The 12,853-nt window shown below is 46.7% G+C and overlaps 1 protein-coding gene across 12 annotated transcripts in view; it reads right to left on the bottom strand.

Annotated features, from left to right (window-relative positions):
- Tpd52 (tumor protein D52) overlaps positions 1–12,853 on the bottom strand; it is an 80,929-nt gene that overhangs the window by 35,449 nt on the left and 32,627 nt on the right. Inside the window, exon 1 of one of the 12 annotated variants that reach the window (XM_063281545.1) lies at positions 12,685–12,705. Coding sequence is in view for 2 of the 3 variants with exons in the window: in XM_063281543.1 (XP_063137613.1) it covers positions 12,500–12,632 (133 nt within the window). In the remaining variant the exon portion in view is untranslated. 12 annotated transcript variants of the gene reach the window in all.

Genomic DNA, 12,853 nt, shown 5'->3' with positions numbered 1-12,853 from the left:
CATGGAGCTACAGTAGCCTAAGGAATGAATATGCCCTTCTCTTGGGGTTGGAGCCAGTGGCAAGAGACCTGGGTACTCACTTCCTCTTTTCCCACTATCCTACAACTGACTGTGCTTCAACCAACTTGATTTTCCCAGGTTCTGTGTTGTTTGGTTTTGGGGTGTTACAGATCAAAGCCACAGGCTTGCACATAGCAGGAACACAGCCTATCACTGAGCTGTGTCACCAGCCCTCAGCTGTTCTGTTGGTTTTGGTTTGGTGTGGTTTTGGTTTGGTTTGAGACAAGGTTTTACCATATAGCACTGGCTAGCCTCTTACATAAAGCACCCCTGCCAAGGCCTCCTGGGTTCTGGCATTACAGGCTGGTACCACCATTACAGGCTGGTACCACCAAGCTCAGCCCAGCTTCTTGAACTAATCCTTAACTTGTCCTAGACAATTTTTCTCAGACTTGATTGTCCTCTATAGATTTACCTCTATATTTTACCGATCCTTTCTCTAGATTTTATGCTTATCTGACTCGCTTATCAAGTTGTATTACTCGACATGCTATTACAAACAGTATACATACAGAAGATGCTCGTTTTAGACATAACTGGGAAACAGAAGTAATACAACGGCCTTCCGGGTAGATGACTTAAATGCTAACAGAATGTGTGTATGCAGAAGTATACACAGGTAGTAACGTGATGGTGGGAAAATACATGTTTAGTGTGGAACATACCTTTTCAGCTTTTTTAGTTTTATGAATTTGTGTGTGTAAGAGTTTCGCTGCATGTACATCTGTGACCACATGCATTTCTGGTGCCCAAGGAGGTGGTGAGCCTCCACGGGAGTGCTGGCAACAAAACCTGGGTCTTTTACAAAATCAACAGCTCTTAACTACTGAGACAGCTCTCCAGCCCCGAGAAAATATTCTTCATAAATTAGTAATCAAACAGTTTCCTTACAGATGTTCTTCTTTTTATGTTATGTGTATCAATGTTTTGCCTGCAGGCAAGTCTGTGCACCACATGCATGCCTGGTGTCCACAGATACCAGAAGAGGGCATTGGATTCCCGGAACTGGAGTTGCAGGGGTGGTGACACGGGGTTCACAGGAAGAGCAGCCATTGCTCTTCCCTGACCCATTTCGTTCATTTGTTTTGTTTTGTTTTGTTTTTGAGAGCAGGTCACATAGCAGGACCTACATTTGCATAACTAAAGAGTTCGTGAGAGGCACCAACCACAAGAGGCAGTAGGTGTCTAACAAACTCAGACACTTGCTCATGCAGAGCAGCGCCTGCAGAGGGCGCCCAAGGACAGTGCAGAGGTCCAATAAGAGCAGGCAGTGGGATGTGTGCAGGGCCTGACACCTTAAAAGTTTCACAAGCAGAAAGGTAAGTAGGGCAAAGAACTATATAAAAAAAAAAAAAAATGTTTCTGTCTACCTGTTAGTGCATAATCTAGTGGGTCAGAATAGTCCCTCTATAAATGAGTCACGTAAAGAAATATGACTTGAAAACTATGTCCAAAATTAGGAACTTTGGTGGCAGGCCCCTGAAAGGCACCTCAAGGTGAGAGTACAGGGCTGCCCAAAAGGGAACCAATGCCACAGTTATTTATTTAATTTGCCCCTTAGAGGGGCGCAGGGCAGCATTCTTCAAGGAAAGCATCAACCTTGTCAAAGCTAGGTAGAGGCTGTGACAACGATCTGTATGAAAGACTAAAAGCAATGTTAACTAAATATTACACTTAATCATAGAATCCGCCCTATAACGAAGGGAGAACACACCACATCTTTGGCCAGGTGTGGCTGCACCAGCCTAAGATCAATCCCTTCATTCTGGAGGCAGAGAGGGACCACGATTCTATAGCAGCCTGGGGTGCAGAGTTCAAGGCCAATCTCAAGTTCACAATGAGAACCAGTCTCAAAACAAGTGCTGTGGGTGTGGCTCAGTGGGCAATAAATACTTGCCAACTTCACACGCTTCTGAGTTTGATATGCAGCACCACAAAAAAACTGACAGACAGACTGAAGTCTTGAGAGGTCCGGGGCCTAGCATATGCAACTTCCTTTCAGACAACTTCAGAAAATAAGCGTACTGTGAGTATCCACATACCCCTACACAATGAGAAGCAGCCAGGCCCAACTTCAGCCGGCAGCCACCTAAGAGGAGGCCTTGACTTCACAGTCCTTTATCACGTAACTAGGGGGCGGCACACTGTGGGAAATGTGTCATAGTAATTTCATATCTGTGTGGACATCAGAGTGTGATCACTCTCACTTACAGATGCGCTGTCTATGCCTGGGCCCATTGTTATATTAGGGACCTGTGGCTATGACAAGAGACCGAGATTGAATTCTAGAGGAAAGAGTTTTGGCTCGTAGACTTAGCTGTAGTCGCTGTGGGCCTGTGTCGGAGCAGAACATCCTACAGTAAGACAGTGAGTGGTAAAGGCAGGCTGCCCCGCTGACAGCTGAAAGCCAGGAAGCAGGGAGAGAAATGGCTGGGGTCCCAAGCTCCTCTTGAAGGGCACACTCTCGATGATCTAAACTGTCCCAGGGCGGTGGGCAACACAAGAAGCCTTGGGGGACACTCTAGAGCTGAAGCACTGCAACTGTTAACTGGCACACCATCCGGCCTGTGACAGTGCTCACCGTCCACCAGCACCATCTACACAGATTCGCCTGGACATGAGCAACTCTAGCCAGAGGGGGTTGGCGTAGGGTGTGTGCTTATTCTCCTCCTACAATAACAATTCACAAACTGCGGTGAGCACGGACCTGCCTACCTCCCTGTAACTACTCTGAGTCTGGAATTATAAATACAAACTTCCTGGAACAACGGCTCCGTATTAAAAGGGGGTGAAAACTTGTCCAAGTCTGTTAATGGCGTATCCGAGAGCATCGTGATCTCTGTGGTGAGATTATCAGGAGACAAAGAGGTTTGCCTGAGCTGAACATTTCCAACTTGCTGGGTTTAAAGAGAACTCAGCAGGGGTTCAAAAATTCCAACTGCTAGGCTTGAGAGGAAAAAATGAGCCAGTGGACGTAACTGTCATTTGGGAAAACTTCCGTGCCACTTACACGGCTATTCCCGGCAACTGGAGCCTGCTTGAGAGGAGGAGTTTCTCAGAACAGCGGGCACTTACTTAACGTTGACCACAAACTGCAGTCACCAGCAAGCTGAGACACAGTGAACTGCTCCAAACACGAGTGAGTACTACAGACACAGAAATCTGGCCGGCCAGATCCAGAGGTCAGCCATTGAGAACATCCACAGGGCAGCCTGCTGGTGCAGGGTTTCCCTGTAAGCCCAGCACTCCACAGCTAAAGGCAGGAGGGCCAGGAGTTCAAGGCACGCTCCACACTCAGCAACGCCGTGAGCTTGAGATCCACCTGAGTCACGAAAGTCCAGATCTGTAATGAGATCTGATGCCCTCTTCTGGTATGTCTGAAGACAGCTGCAGTGTACTTATATATAATAAATAAATAAATCCTTTTTTTAAAGTTTTATTTTTTTATAGCATCTCTCTCTGAACTCACTACTCTGGTAAAGAAACATTTTATCCAGCTCCACATTTTGTACCCTTTCCCTCTTAAAACGAGAGTTGGATACCAAAGCCACAGCAACAATTACCTTTAAGCAATGCCTAGCAAGCACAGAGCCTGACATCATAAAAGGATCTAACTACCATACCTGCATTAATTACTGTGAAGACATTTATGGCTTCCTCTCAGTTCTACAGGGTCTTTACTGAGTGAGTATTATCTAACAGAAGACATTACATAGGCCTAATTTATTACAGCGGTCTTTCTTAGTATTAAAGAAAAGACCACTGAATTTGGCTCAGTAGGTCAAATGCTGCCTTGAAAACTTGATGACCTGTATTTGAGCCCCAGAACCCACATAAAGGTGGGAGGAGAGAGTAATTCCTGAAAGTTGTCCTCTGACCTCCACAGGCACACACACAGACAGACACCCCTCCATGCACACACAGTAATAATTTTTTTATAAAGAAAATCACTTTCCCAAAACAAGTATCAAGAACTTGGCAGTCATATCATTCATCAAAGGCAATACTTGGTATTAATAATCTTACTTAACATGGCTAACAACTAACCCAATATTCTCTTATTCTTATGCACACAGCCAGACTACATTGCTAGTTCCCTTGCAGCTAGATGGGAACATGTGACTACACAACTAGACTACATTACCCAGTATCCCCTGAAGAGCCAAATATGGCCATGTGACTACACAGCTAGACTACATTACCCAGTATCCCCTGAAGCTAGACATGGCCATGTGTCTGCACAGTAAAACTACATTACCCAGCTTCCCCTGCAGCTACCAGGTAGTAAGTTCTAGCCTAAAGAAAAAGATATGTATAGCAAAGATTGTTGTCCATAGCATTGAGCTTTTGGAGAGTATTGCTATAGCAAAATATAACATAAGTCTACTAACAGACATAGAGATTTTCGAGTAGATTTTGTAAATTTCTCTGCTAAAATGACCTTATCCCCAGATGAACATCATGGTATTGGCTGCCCAAAACCGTAATTGCCACTGAATCAGAGCAACACAGCTAGAATTGAAGGTAATGGGCTCTATACATTCTGCCACAATATGAAAGCCAAACCCAAATGATCACAACAGAGATGGGAAGAGTTTAAGGCCAGCCTGATCTACATAATGAGTTCCAGGACAGCCAGAGCTGTATGTAGAGACAGAAAGAAGGAGAGGGGAAGGAAAGGGATGGGGAGGGAATGAACCAAGACAGTCATTCACATCACCTGACAGAACAAAACAGTTCGGGCGGCAGCAACTCCGGTAAGTAGATGCACGAGTAAGAATCAAAGTGTCCCAGATTTATAGAGACACTTCCTGTGAGGAGCCTCACCCTGGCAGAGCTGGTCAGGGTGTCACCAAGACAAGAGATGCTGTGAACAGAACGAGTACAACACCTGCCTCCACCCTACAGTCATCATCGCTTTAGTCACGTCCGCCAGCAGATGGATGGATGATGGATGGATGGATGGATGGATGGATGGATGGATGGATGGATGGATGGATGGATGGATGACGATTGAATGATTGAATGAAGAGAATAATGAGCAGACCATGGGATATTAGTGAGCACTAGAGAGGAAGGGGCCACCCAACAAACCATGGACAGATGCATGAAGGGACCGTAAATGGCACTGCTAAGTGACAGAAGCAGTCATACTGTAACAACCCAACACTGCAAGAAGCAACCACAGAGACCATAAAACAAACCAAAACCAGTCCTGACCAGCTGGCTGCCAGGGGTTGGGAGACTGGAGGATGAGTACCTGGAAGTTTTAAGATGGTAAAATTATTTTTGCAGGATCCATACCGGAGCTGTTGTGTTTGAATGTGACGTGTCCCCACAGGCCCCTGTGGTTGACCACTTGAATTGGTGGACCCTGAAGCAACTACCCCAAGTGTCGCTTTCCCATGCTGCCCTGCACTATGTGTCTGCACTGTATCTCCTCCAAAGATGTCACCAAGTGGATCTGGGTCACCACGGCTTTCTACAGAACAGCTGTAGTCAAGCCAGGCCGTTCTTTTCAGAAGTCTTGTCAGACACCGTCTGAACCTCCTATAAGCAGAAGCACCTCCATCACAACAGTAGCTTCGCCTATCCATGCACCAAAGCTGGTCCTCACAAGGATTGTGCGCCAACCCTGAAGTCTACTGTGCTCCTCAGTGGACACACCAAGGGCAGATGCCTCCTGAGGAAAGAGAAGCCAAGGTGACATGCATGAGCTCAACAAGCAGAGCAAGACAGCAGAGCCCTCGAGGTCTCCCTAGTGGGAGAAGGGGGTCAGAGCAGCAGGCGGTCTGAGGGAAAGACCTTAGCTACGGTGTGTCAAGATAGGGATGAAGGAGTACTGTCGCCGGGAAGGAAACACTGCATCGACTGACTGGCTAGCTAATTTGTTTTATTTTGTTGACTGGTTGGTTAGTTGGTTTGGTGGCTGGCTGCTTGCTTGCTTGGACTTGGTTTGGTTTGGTTTGATTTGGTTTGGTTTGGTTTGGTTATCCAAGACAGCATTTCTCTGTGTAGCCCTGAGAACTGGCTCTGTGGACCAGGGTAGCCTCGAACTCACAGAGATCTGGAGATCTGCCTCTGCCTCTCTGCCTCTCTGCCTCTCTGCCTCTCTGCCTCTCTGCCTCTCTGCCTCTCTGCCTCTCTGCCTCTCTGCCTCTCTGCCTCTCTGCCTCTCTGCCTCTCTGCCTCTCTGCCTCTCTGCCTCTCTGCCTCTCTACCTCTCTGCCTCTTGAGCGCTGGAATTAAAGGTATGTGCCACAGGCTGATTTGGCTTTATTAGGGTAAATTCTTCTATGTCACCAAGGCTGCCCTGATTCCACGTAAACCAGAATTGACTCAAATCACAGGAATCTGTCTCTGTCTTCCCAGCAATAGAATTGCACCAGTGCACTGCAGCCCTGGATACATGCAGATATTATAACAAGCTCCCTGCAGAGTGCAGAGACGCAGATTAAGTCCTGCGTGGCTACTGCATCTCCTGCTTTAACCATTTTCTAAGAAGTCAGCAGAACCCAAGCTGAGGAAACCACACACACACCGTTTTCTTGTCTTCAAGGGCCTACCTGATTGCAGCGAAGCATGCTGTGGACTGCATGGCTCTGAGGCCAATCCAGAGGATAGACACACATGGCAGACTGCGCACATCAAGAAATGGAAACTGCTATATGGCAAACTGCCCAAGAGTGTCAAAAGAAACTAAAAGCATTACTTACAGTAACAGCTAGGTGTGCTGGTTTTCTGTCTCCCTGACACAAGCTAAAGTCATCTGAGAAGGAGTCTCAATCGAGAAAATGCCTTCATAAGATGAACTGTGGGCACACCTGTAAGGCATTTTCTTTTTTTTTTTTTTTTTTTTTTTTTTTTGGTTCTTTTTTTCGGAGCTGGGGACCGAACCCAGGGCCTTGCGCTTCCTAGGTAAGCGCTCTACCACTGAGCTAAATCCCCAGCCCCAGGCATTTTCTTAATTAATGATTGGTGAGGAGAGCCCAGCCCATTATGGATAGAGCCAGCCTATGCTGGTGGCTCAGGCTCTGCATAGCAGGCTGAGCGTGCCATGGAGACCAAAACATTAAGCAGCACCCTCTGTGGCCTGTGCATCAGCTCCTGCCTCCAGGTTCCAGCCCTGCTTGAGTTCCAGTCCCGACTTCCTTTGTTGATGAGCTGTGATTCAGAAACATCAGCTAATTAATCCCTCCCTCCATAGCTCGCCTGGGTCATGGTGTTGCAACTCAGCAACAGTGACCCTAAGACAGCAGCCCGGACCGGATGACAGAATGCTACATGGCCCTTAAGAATGTGCTACAGACAGGCCTGGTAGGACACACCCGTCACCTCAGCAAGGGAGCTGCCGAGGGAGTGGGAACGAAAAAGGTCAGGCTACAGACATAGTGAGATCTTGCCTTGAGGAAAGAGGTGTTGGGTCTTCTTCATGCAAAGACCTCTAAAGGAGAAAGGCTTTCCCAGTTGATTGTATATTTATTTTTAACTCTGTGTGTACGGGAAAGGACAGATGCACAGCAGGCCATGGAGGCCACAGAATAGCCTCAGGTTCCCCTGGAGCTGGAGTTACAAGTATTTGTGAGTTGCCCACAACTGGAAGCTGAATCCAGGTCCTCTGTGAGGGCAGTGAGCACTTTAACTGCTGAGCCAAATCGAAGATCCTTGGGTAAGAGAGCCCCTAAGGCAAGTAAGCCCCAAATCGTAGAAACAGATGTTATTATTACCAAGCACTGAGAGTCAGAAGGGTTAGAAAGAAACAGTGCGGGGGTTTGAATAAAGCCAACAAACTAGAGCGCTTCAGTGAAATGAGCCACCACCCAGAAAAGCACCAAACCCTCAAAATGACTAAAGAATATTTGAAAACATTTTAAACAAGATTCTAAAGCCACCCACAAGGAAGAGCCCAGCCCCGGAAATCTTCACTGGTGATAGAGGAATACAAATTCTTAAAAATAGTCAAAGATCAGGCGGCAGCAGTCAGAACTCAGTCTAAGGGCCAATACTGGTGTGCCACAAGAACAGACAAAGATGGCGTACGCATGCACGCGCACGCACGTACGCGCGCACACACACACACACACACACGCACGCACACACACACACGTGCGCGCGCACCTCATCAACACAGTGCTAGGAAGCCACCTAGGAGTAGTGTGCTAACATTTAGGAGTATTACACAGCGGGTACAGCTGCACACACCCGTAACCCCAGCACTTGGAAGACTGAGACAAGAGAATGAGGAGTTCATAGAGAGCCTCACTACACCAGGCAAATCTGTTATTTAGGGGAAAGAAGAGTGTTGCCTGAACAAGTGGAGTTCATCTGAGGGAAGCATGAACAACTCAGAACTAAAGTCAATATGAGGCATCAGGGTAATCGCAGAAGGACCAAAAGCACATGCTCATCACAACTGCTGTGAGGGATGCTAAAGTCAATAGACAAAACTCATCACTCTTTATAAGGAAAAATGCCCCACAGACCAGGAACTTAAACAAAGTAATGAAAGCCATCTTAGACAACAGTCCCCGGAGAGTCAACCACCAACAGACAATATCAGCTCTCAACACACACACACACACACACACACACACACATGTGTGTATATGTATGTGAATGCCATGGTCTCACTATGTTGCTCCGGCTGACCTAGAACTTGCTGTATAGACCAGGCTGGCCACGAACTCACAGAGATCTACTTGCCTCTGCCCTCAGGTTGCCTAGCTTCCAGCATTCCTGTGAACAAGGCAGTGAGGGGCGAGGCAGGACACTTAAGTAAGAAATGACAACGAAGGCCAGAGGAAACCACCTCTGCTTATAAGTCACATGACTTGTACAGAGAACAACTAAAAAATCCACTGTAAAGCTATCAGAACTCATCAACAAGTTCAGCACATTAACAAGATATAAGACTAACACACACACACACAAAAATTCACTAGCAGTAAATAATTGGAAAATGAGAAAAAAAATGCAGTATTCCAAATCACTGAAAAATGTATTTAACAAAAGAAAACTGAACTTAATCCCTGAAAACCACAAACATGTGGGGAGGGGAATTAAAGACACCAAAACAGAAAGTGTCCCCTGTTCATAGACCTGAAGATGTTAGTATGACAACACTGCAAACCAATTTTCAGAATCACTGTGATTCCTAGGAAAATCCCAGAATCTCCATGAGTTTTTATCCACCTAGGAAGGGTGTTGCAGCCATGCAAATACAGTCATACATCATTTATCAGCCAACAGCAGCAGGTTCGAGGTTATATGAATAAGCAGCACTGTGGCCGCCTGAGATTATGTATGGCATGGTTCACATGCTATGAATTCACTTTCCACATTTGTCAGGACGCATCCTACAGACGCATCTTCCGGTGAGTAATGCAAGATCATACAGATCTGTCCGTAAAGGGTGGAGCTCAGAGCCAAGCTTTCCAAGTGAAAACTGCTGTCTCTGAGATGGGCAGGTACAGTCTCCAGGATCTGCTCTGCCTCTGAGATGGGCAGGTGCAGTCTCCAGGATCATAACTGCTCATTTTCTTGTGAGCATCAGACATCATCCTAGGGGGCAGACCTGATAGCAGGGCCACCTCAGGCTCAGCAGCTGAGCTAAATTCCCTTGTGAAGCATAGGCACCAGCCTTCATGATGTTCAACATCTACAGGGAGTTTTTACCTGGAGCTGGGATCAAAGGGCTGTGCCTGGGCCCACCCATCAGTGTCCAGCCTCCTCCACCAACTCCTAGAGCCTTTCCCACAGTCATTCAAATCCAGAGCAAGTGAGGTCCACTTTCCAGGTCAGGGAAACATAGAAAACTCTAGAAACTAATAAAAGGATGAGTGCCAACCCAGTACTGGGTGGCAGGCACTCTGATGGAAGACATCAGAGCATGGAGAAGCCTTCTTTTGCCACAGGTACAGGAGGCTCCAAACACCGGAGGCTCCCAGAACTACCTGCAAAGCTTGCTAATGAAAAGACTGCTATGTCCCCCCCAAGAAGTGAATGAGGTAATCACAATGAGGCCTAAGAACAGCCTTTCCAACGTACTACAGACTAAGGCCCAAGCTGTATGAAATCACCTTTAACCATTTTTACCCACAATTGGGGTCAACACGCTACCTTATCTATTTCTTTATAAACCACAAAGTAACCTTCCCAGCAGTGTTCTAATAAGCAGGAAACCTGATGGGCCAACTATACCTGTGGCCGTTGGAATGAGACTGACCCCCATAGGCTCACAGCTCTGAGTACTTGGTCCCCAGTGAGTAGAACTATTTGGAAAGGATTAGGAGGTATGGGCTTGAAGGAAGTGTGTCACTAGGGGTGGGTTCTGAAGTTCCAAAAGCTCATCCCATTCCCAGTTAGCTACTGATTTCCCTCTCCCTCCTCCTTCCTTCCCCTCACCATCCCCTCCCCCTCCCCCCTGCTTTCCCCCCTCTCCCTCTGCCCCAGGCTTGGGATCAGATGTGTAAGTGTTCAACTACTGCTCCAGTACCAAGCCCGTCCGCCTGCTGCCGTGCATGGTCCTAGACTCTAACTCTCTGGAACCATTCACCCCCAAATGAAATGCTTTCTTTTATAAAGTGCCTTGGTCATGGTGATTTGCCACAACAATAGAAAAGTAACTAAGACAACATCTTTTCTACTTTCTGCATCAAAATCTACCTTAAGAAGGTGCAGGAGAGATTTCGTGATTTGTAGAATCCTATAAAGCCAAGTTGAGAGCCAAGTTACCCAAGATTCTCTTGGCCCCTATGTAGTCATTTTAACCTGTATGTTACCTAGAATGCTTCTGACTACTAGGTAAAAGCAGAGTTCTAGCTTCCTACTAACCCAGAGGCTAAGGGTGTCAGCAGATACCATGGAAAACGTACCGCAGAGACTTCCTTGTTCCCCGTAATCCACCCACCTGTTGTCTCCACCGATGTTTCAGTCTCAGAGAACTACTGTCATGTCAGCACAGGGCACTGGAGCGACGTGATGTGTCTTCCTAGACCACAGGCCCTCATATTTGACTCCAGCACACACTCTCTTACTCTCTTTGAAGTGAGAGCCATGCTTTTGCACTGAGGATACTAACAGTTGCCCAGTCAGGAGAACTGAGATGTAGGAAGACTACAGTCTCCCCTGACGGGCTGGAAAAGCGGGCTGAGAGCTCATGCATTCTTCCTTGAGGACATGTGGTCGGGTAAGCGTTAGACAGGTAGGACAGGAGGACACACCTGCAGGACAGAGCAAGTTATCGCACAACCTTTCCCACTACTTATCCTGGAAAATGGCTAGGAATTTAACTTTTCTAAGGCCTCCCCAGTTGAAACATATTATTGTATTGTCAAAAATGCCAAAAGCAGATGGAGGGAGGTCGCTCAGTAGGTAAAATGCTTGTCACACAAATAAAAAGACCGGAGCGCCAATCCCCAGAGCCCATTCAAAAGTTGGACAAGTGTGTAGCTACCCGTATTCCCAGAGGCAGAGACAGGGATCACCAGGTTAAGCTGTAGGAATCAATATAGACTCCTATACACGTGTGAACAACACACACATGTACAAACAGAACAGGTTGGCCGTTTCCGCTGACTAAAATCTACCAAAAGACTCCTGCCTAAAGCATTCTAAATACTTGAATATTTTGACAGAGAAAGACAGGCCACAGAGGAAGTATCATTTTCCTTTTTCACTTCCCTAAACTAACCAGCTCACCTCCCCAGCCAACCCCAGTAAGTTCAATCTCCATGGACGACTGCCCCCAGCCTTCTCTGCTTGCCCCAAACAGCTCAGAAGAGGAGGCCTGAGCACAGTCGGTTGGACCCTTTGACTGAAACCACTGTCACACTTACCTAACACAGCTATATGTACATACTGCCAGAAGAAACAGAAGTGCTCACCATGATGGTATGTAGAGCATTTTACTATTATAATGTTCTAATTTGATATTTTTGAAAAAAAATCAGTAGCTGGGCATGGTGGCACATCTTTAATACCATCAGTAGGGGATCTTTGACAAGGTGGATCTCTGAGTTCAAGGCCAAGAGCAGCCCAGGGCAGCCAGAGCTACATAGCAAGACCCTCTCTCAAAATACAAAACAGGGGCTGGGGATTTAGCTCAGTGGTAGAGCGCTTACCTAGGAAGCGCAAGGCCCTGGGTTCGGTCCCCAGCTCCGAAAAAAAGAACCAAAAAAAAAAAAAAAAATACAAAACAACCTGGCCAGCCACGTAAGCACAGCAGTAGGCAGGCCTATAACCCAGCACTTATGAGGTGAGGGCAAGAGCATCCAGAGTTCAAGGCCATGATCAGCTATCTAACCTGTTTAAAGCCAGCCTGAGTACATAGAACACTACCTCAAAAATCAAGACAAACAAAGCAAAAACAGCTGGTTTACATTCACAATTCCAAAAACAGGTACCGACACAATTTTGAAAAGTCTGCCCTAAGACATACCCCACAATACGACAGCTCCTGAAATCCTCCAGGTCAGAATAAAAGAAAAACTGAAATAAAGAATCCCCACGGCCCCAGTCCTGTGTAAACACTCTTCACCCACAGTCATAAAACACATACTGCACATTGGCATTTCCTCTTCGAGGACAGCCTCAGGCAGTTCCCACTCAAGTGGAGATTATTACCCAGGCTCCAGAGCCTTCTCCTCTCGCACCAGCCAGTGGAGAAGCAAGAGTCACCCGTTTAGCAAGTCTGGCCCAAAGGCATGGCTTCAAACCTGTCAAATGCTCTTAAAGGGAAGTAGGAAGGAAGCAAAATAAAAATCTCAGCAAAAGCTATATTTGCTGAGAAACA

The sequence above is a fragment of the Rattus norvegicus genome, chromosome 2, assembly GCF_036323735.1.
Source record: "Rattus norvegicus strain BN/NHsdMcwi chromosome 2, GRCr8, whole genome shotgun sequence".
In the NCBI taxonomy this organism is placed as follows: Eukaryota; Metazoa; Chordata; class Mammalia; order Rodentia; family Muridae; genus Rattus; species Rattus norvegicus.
This window is presented reverse-complemented; position numbering and strand designations above follow the sequence as displayed.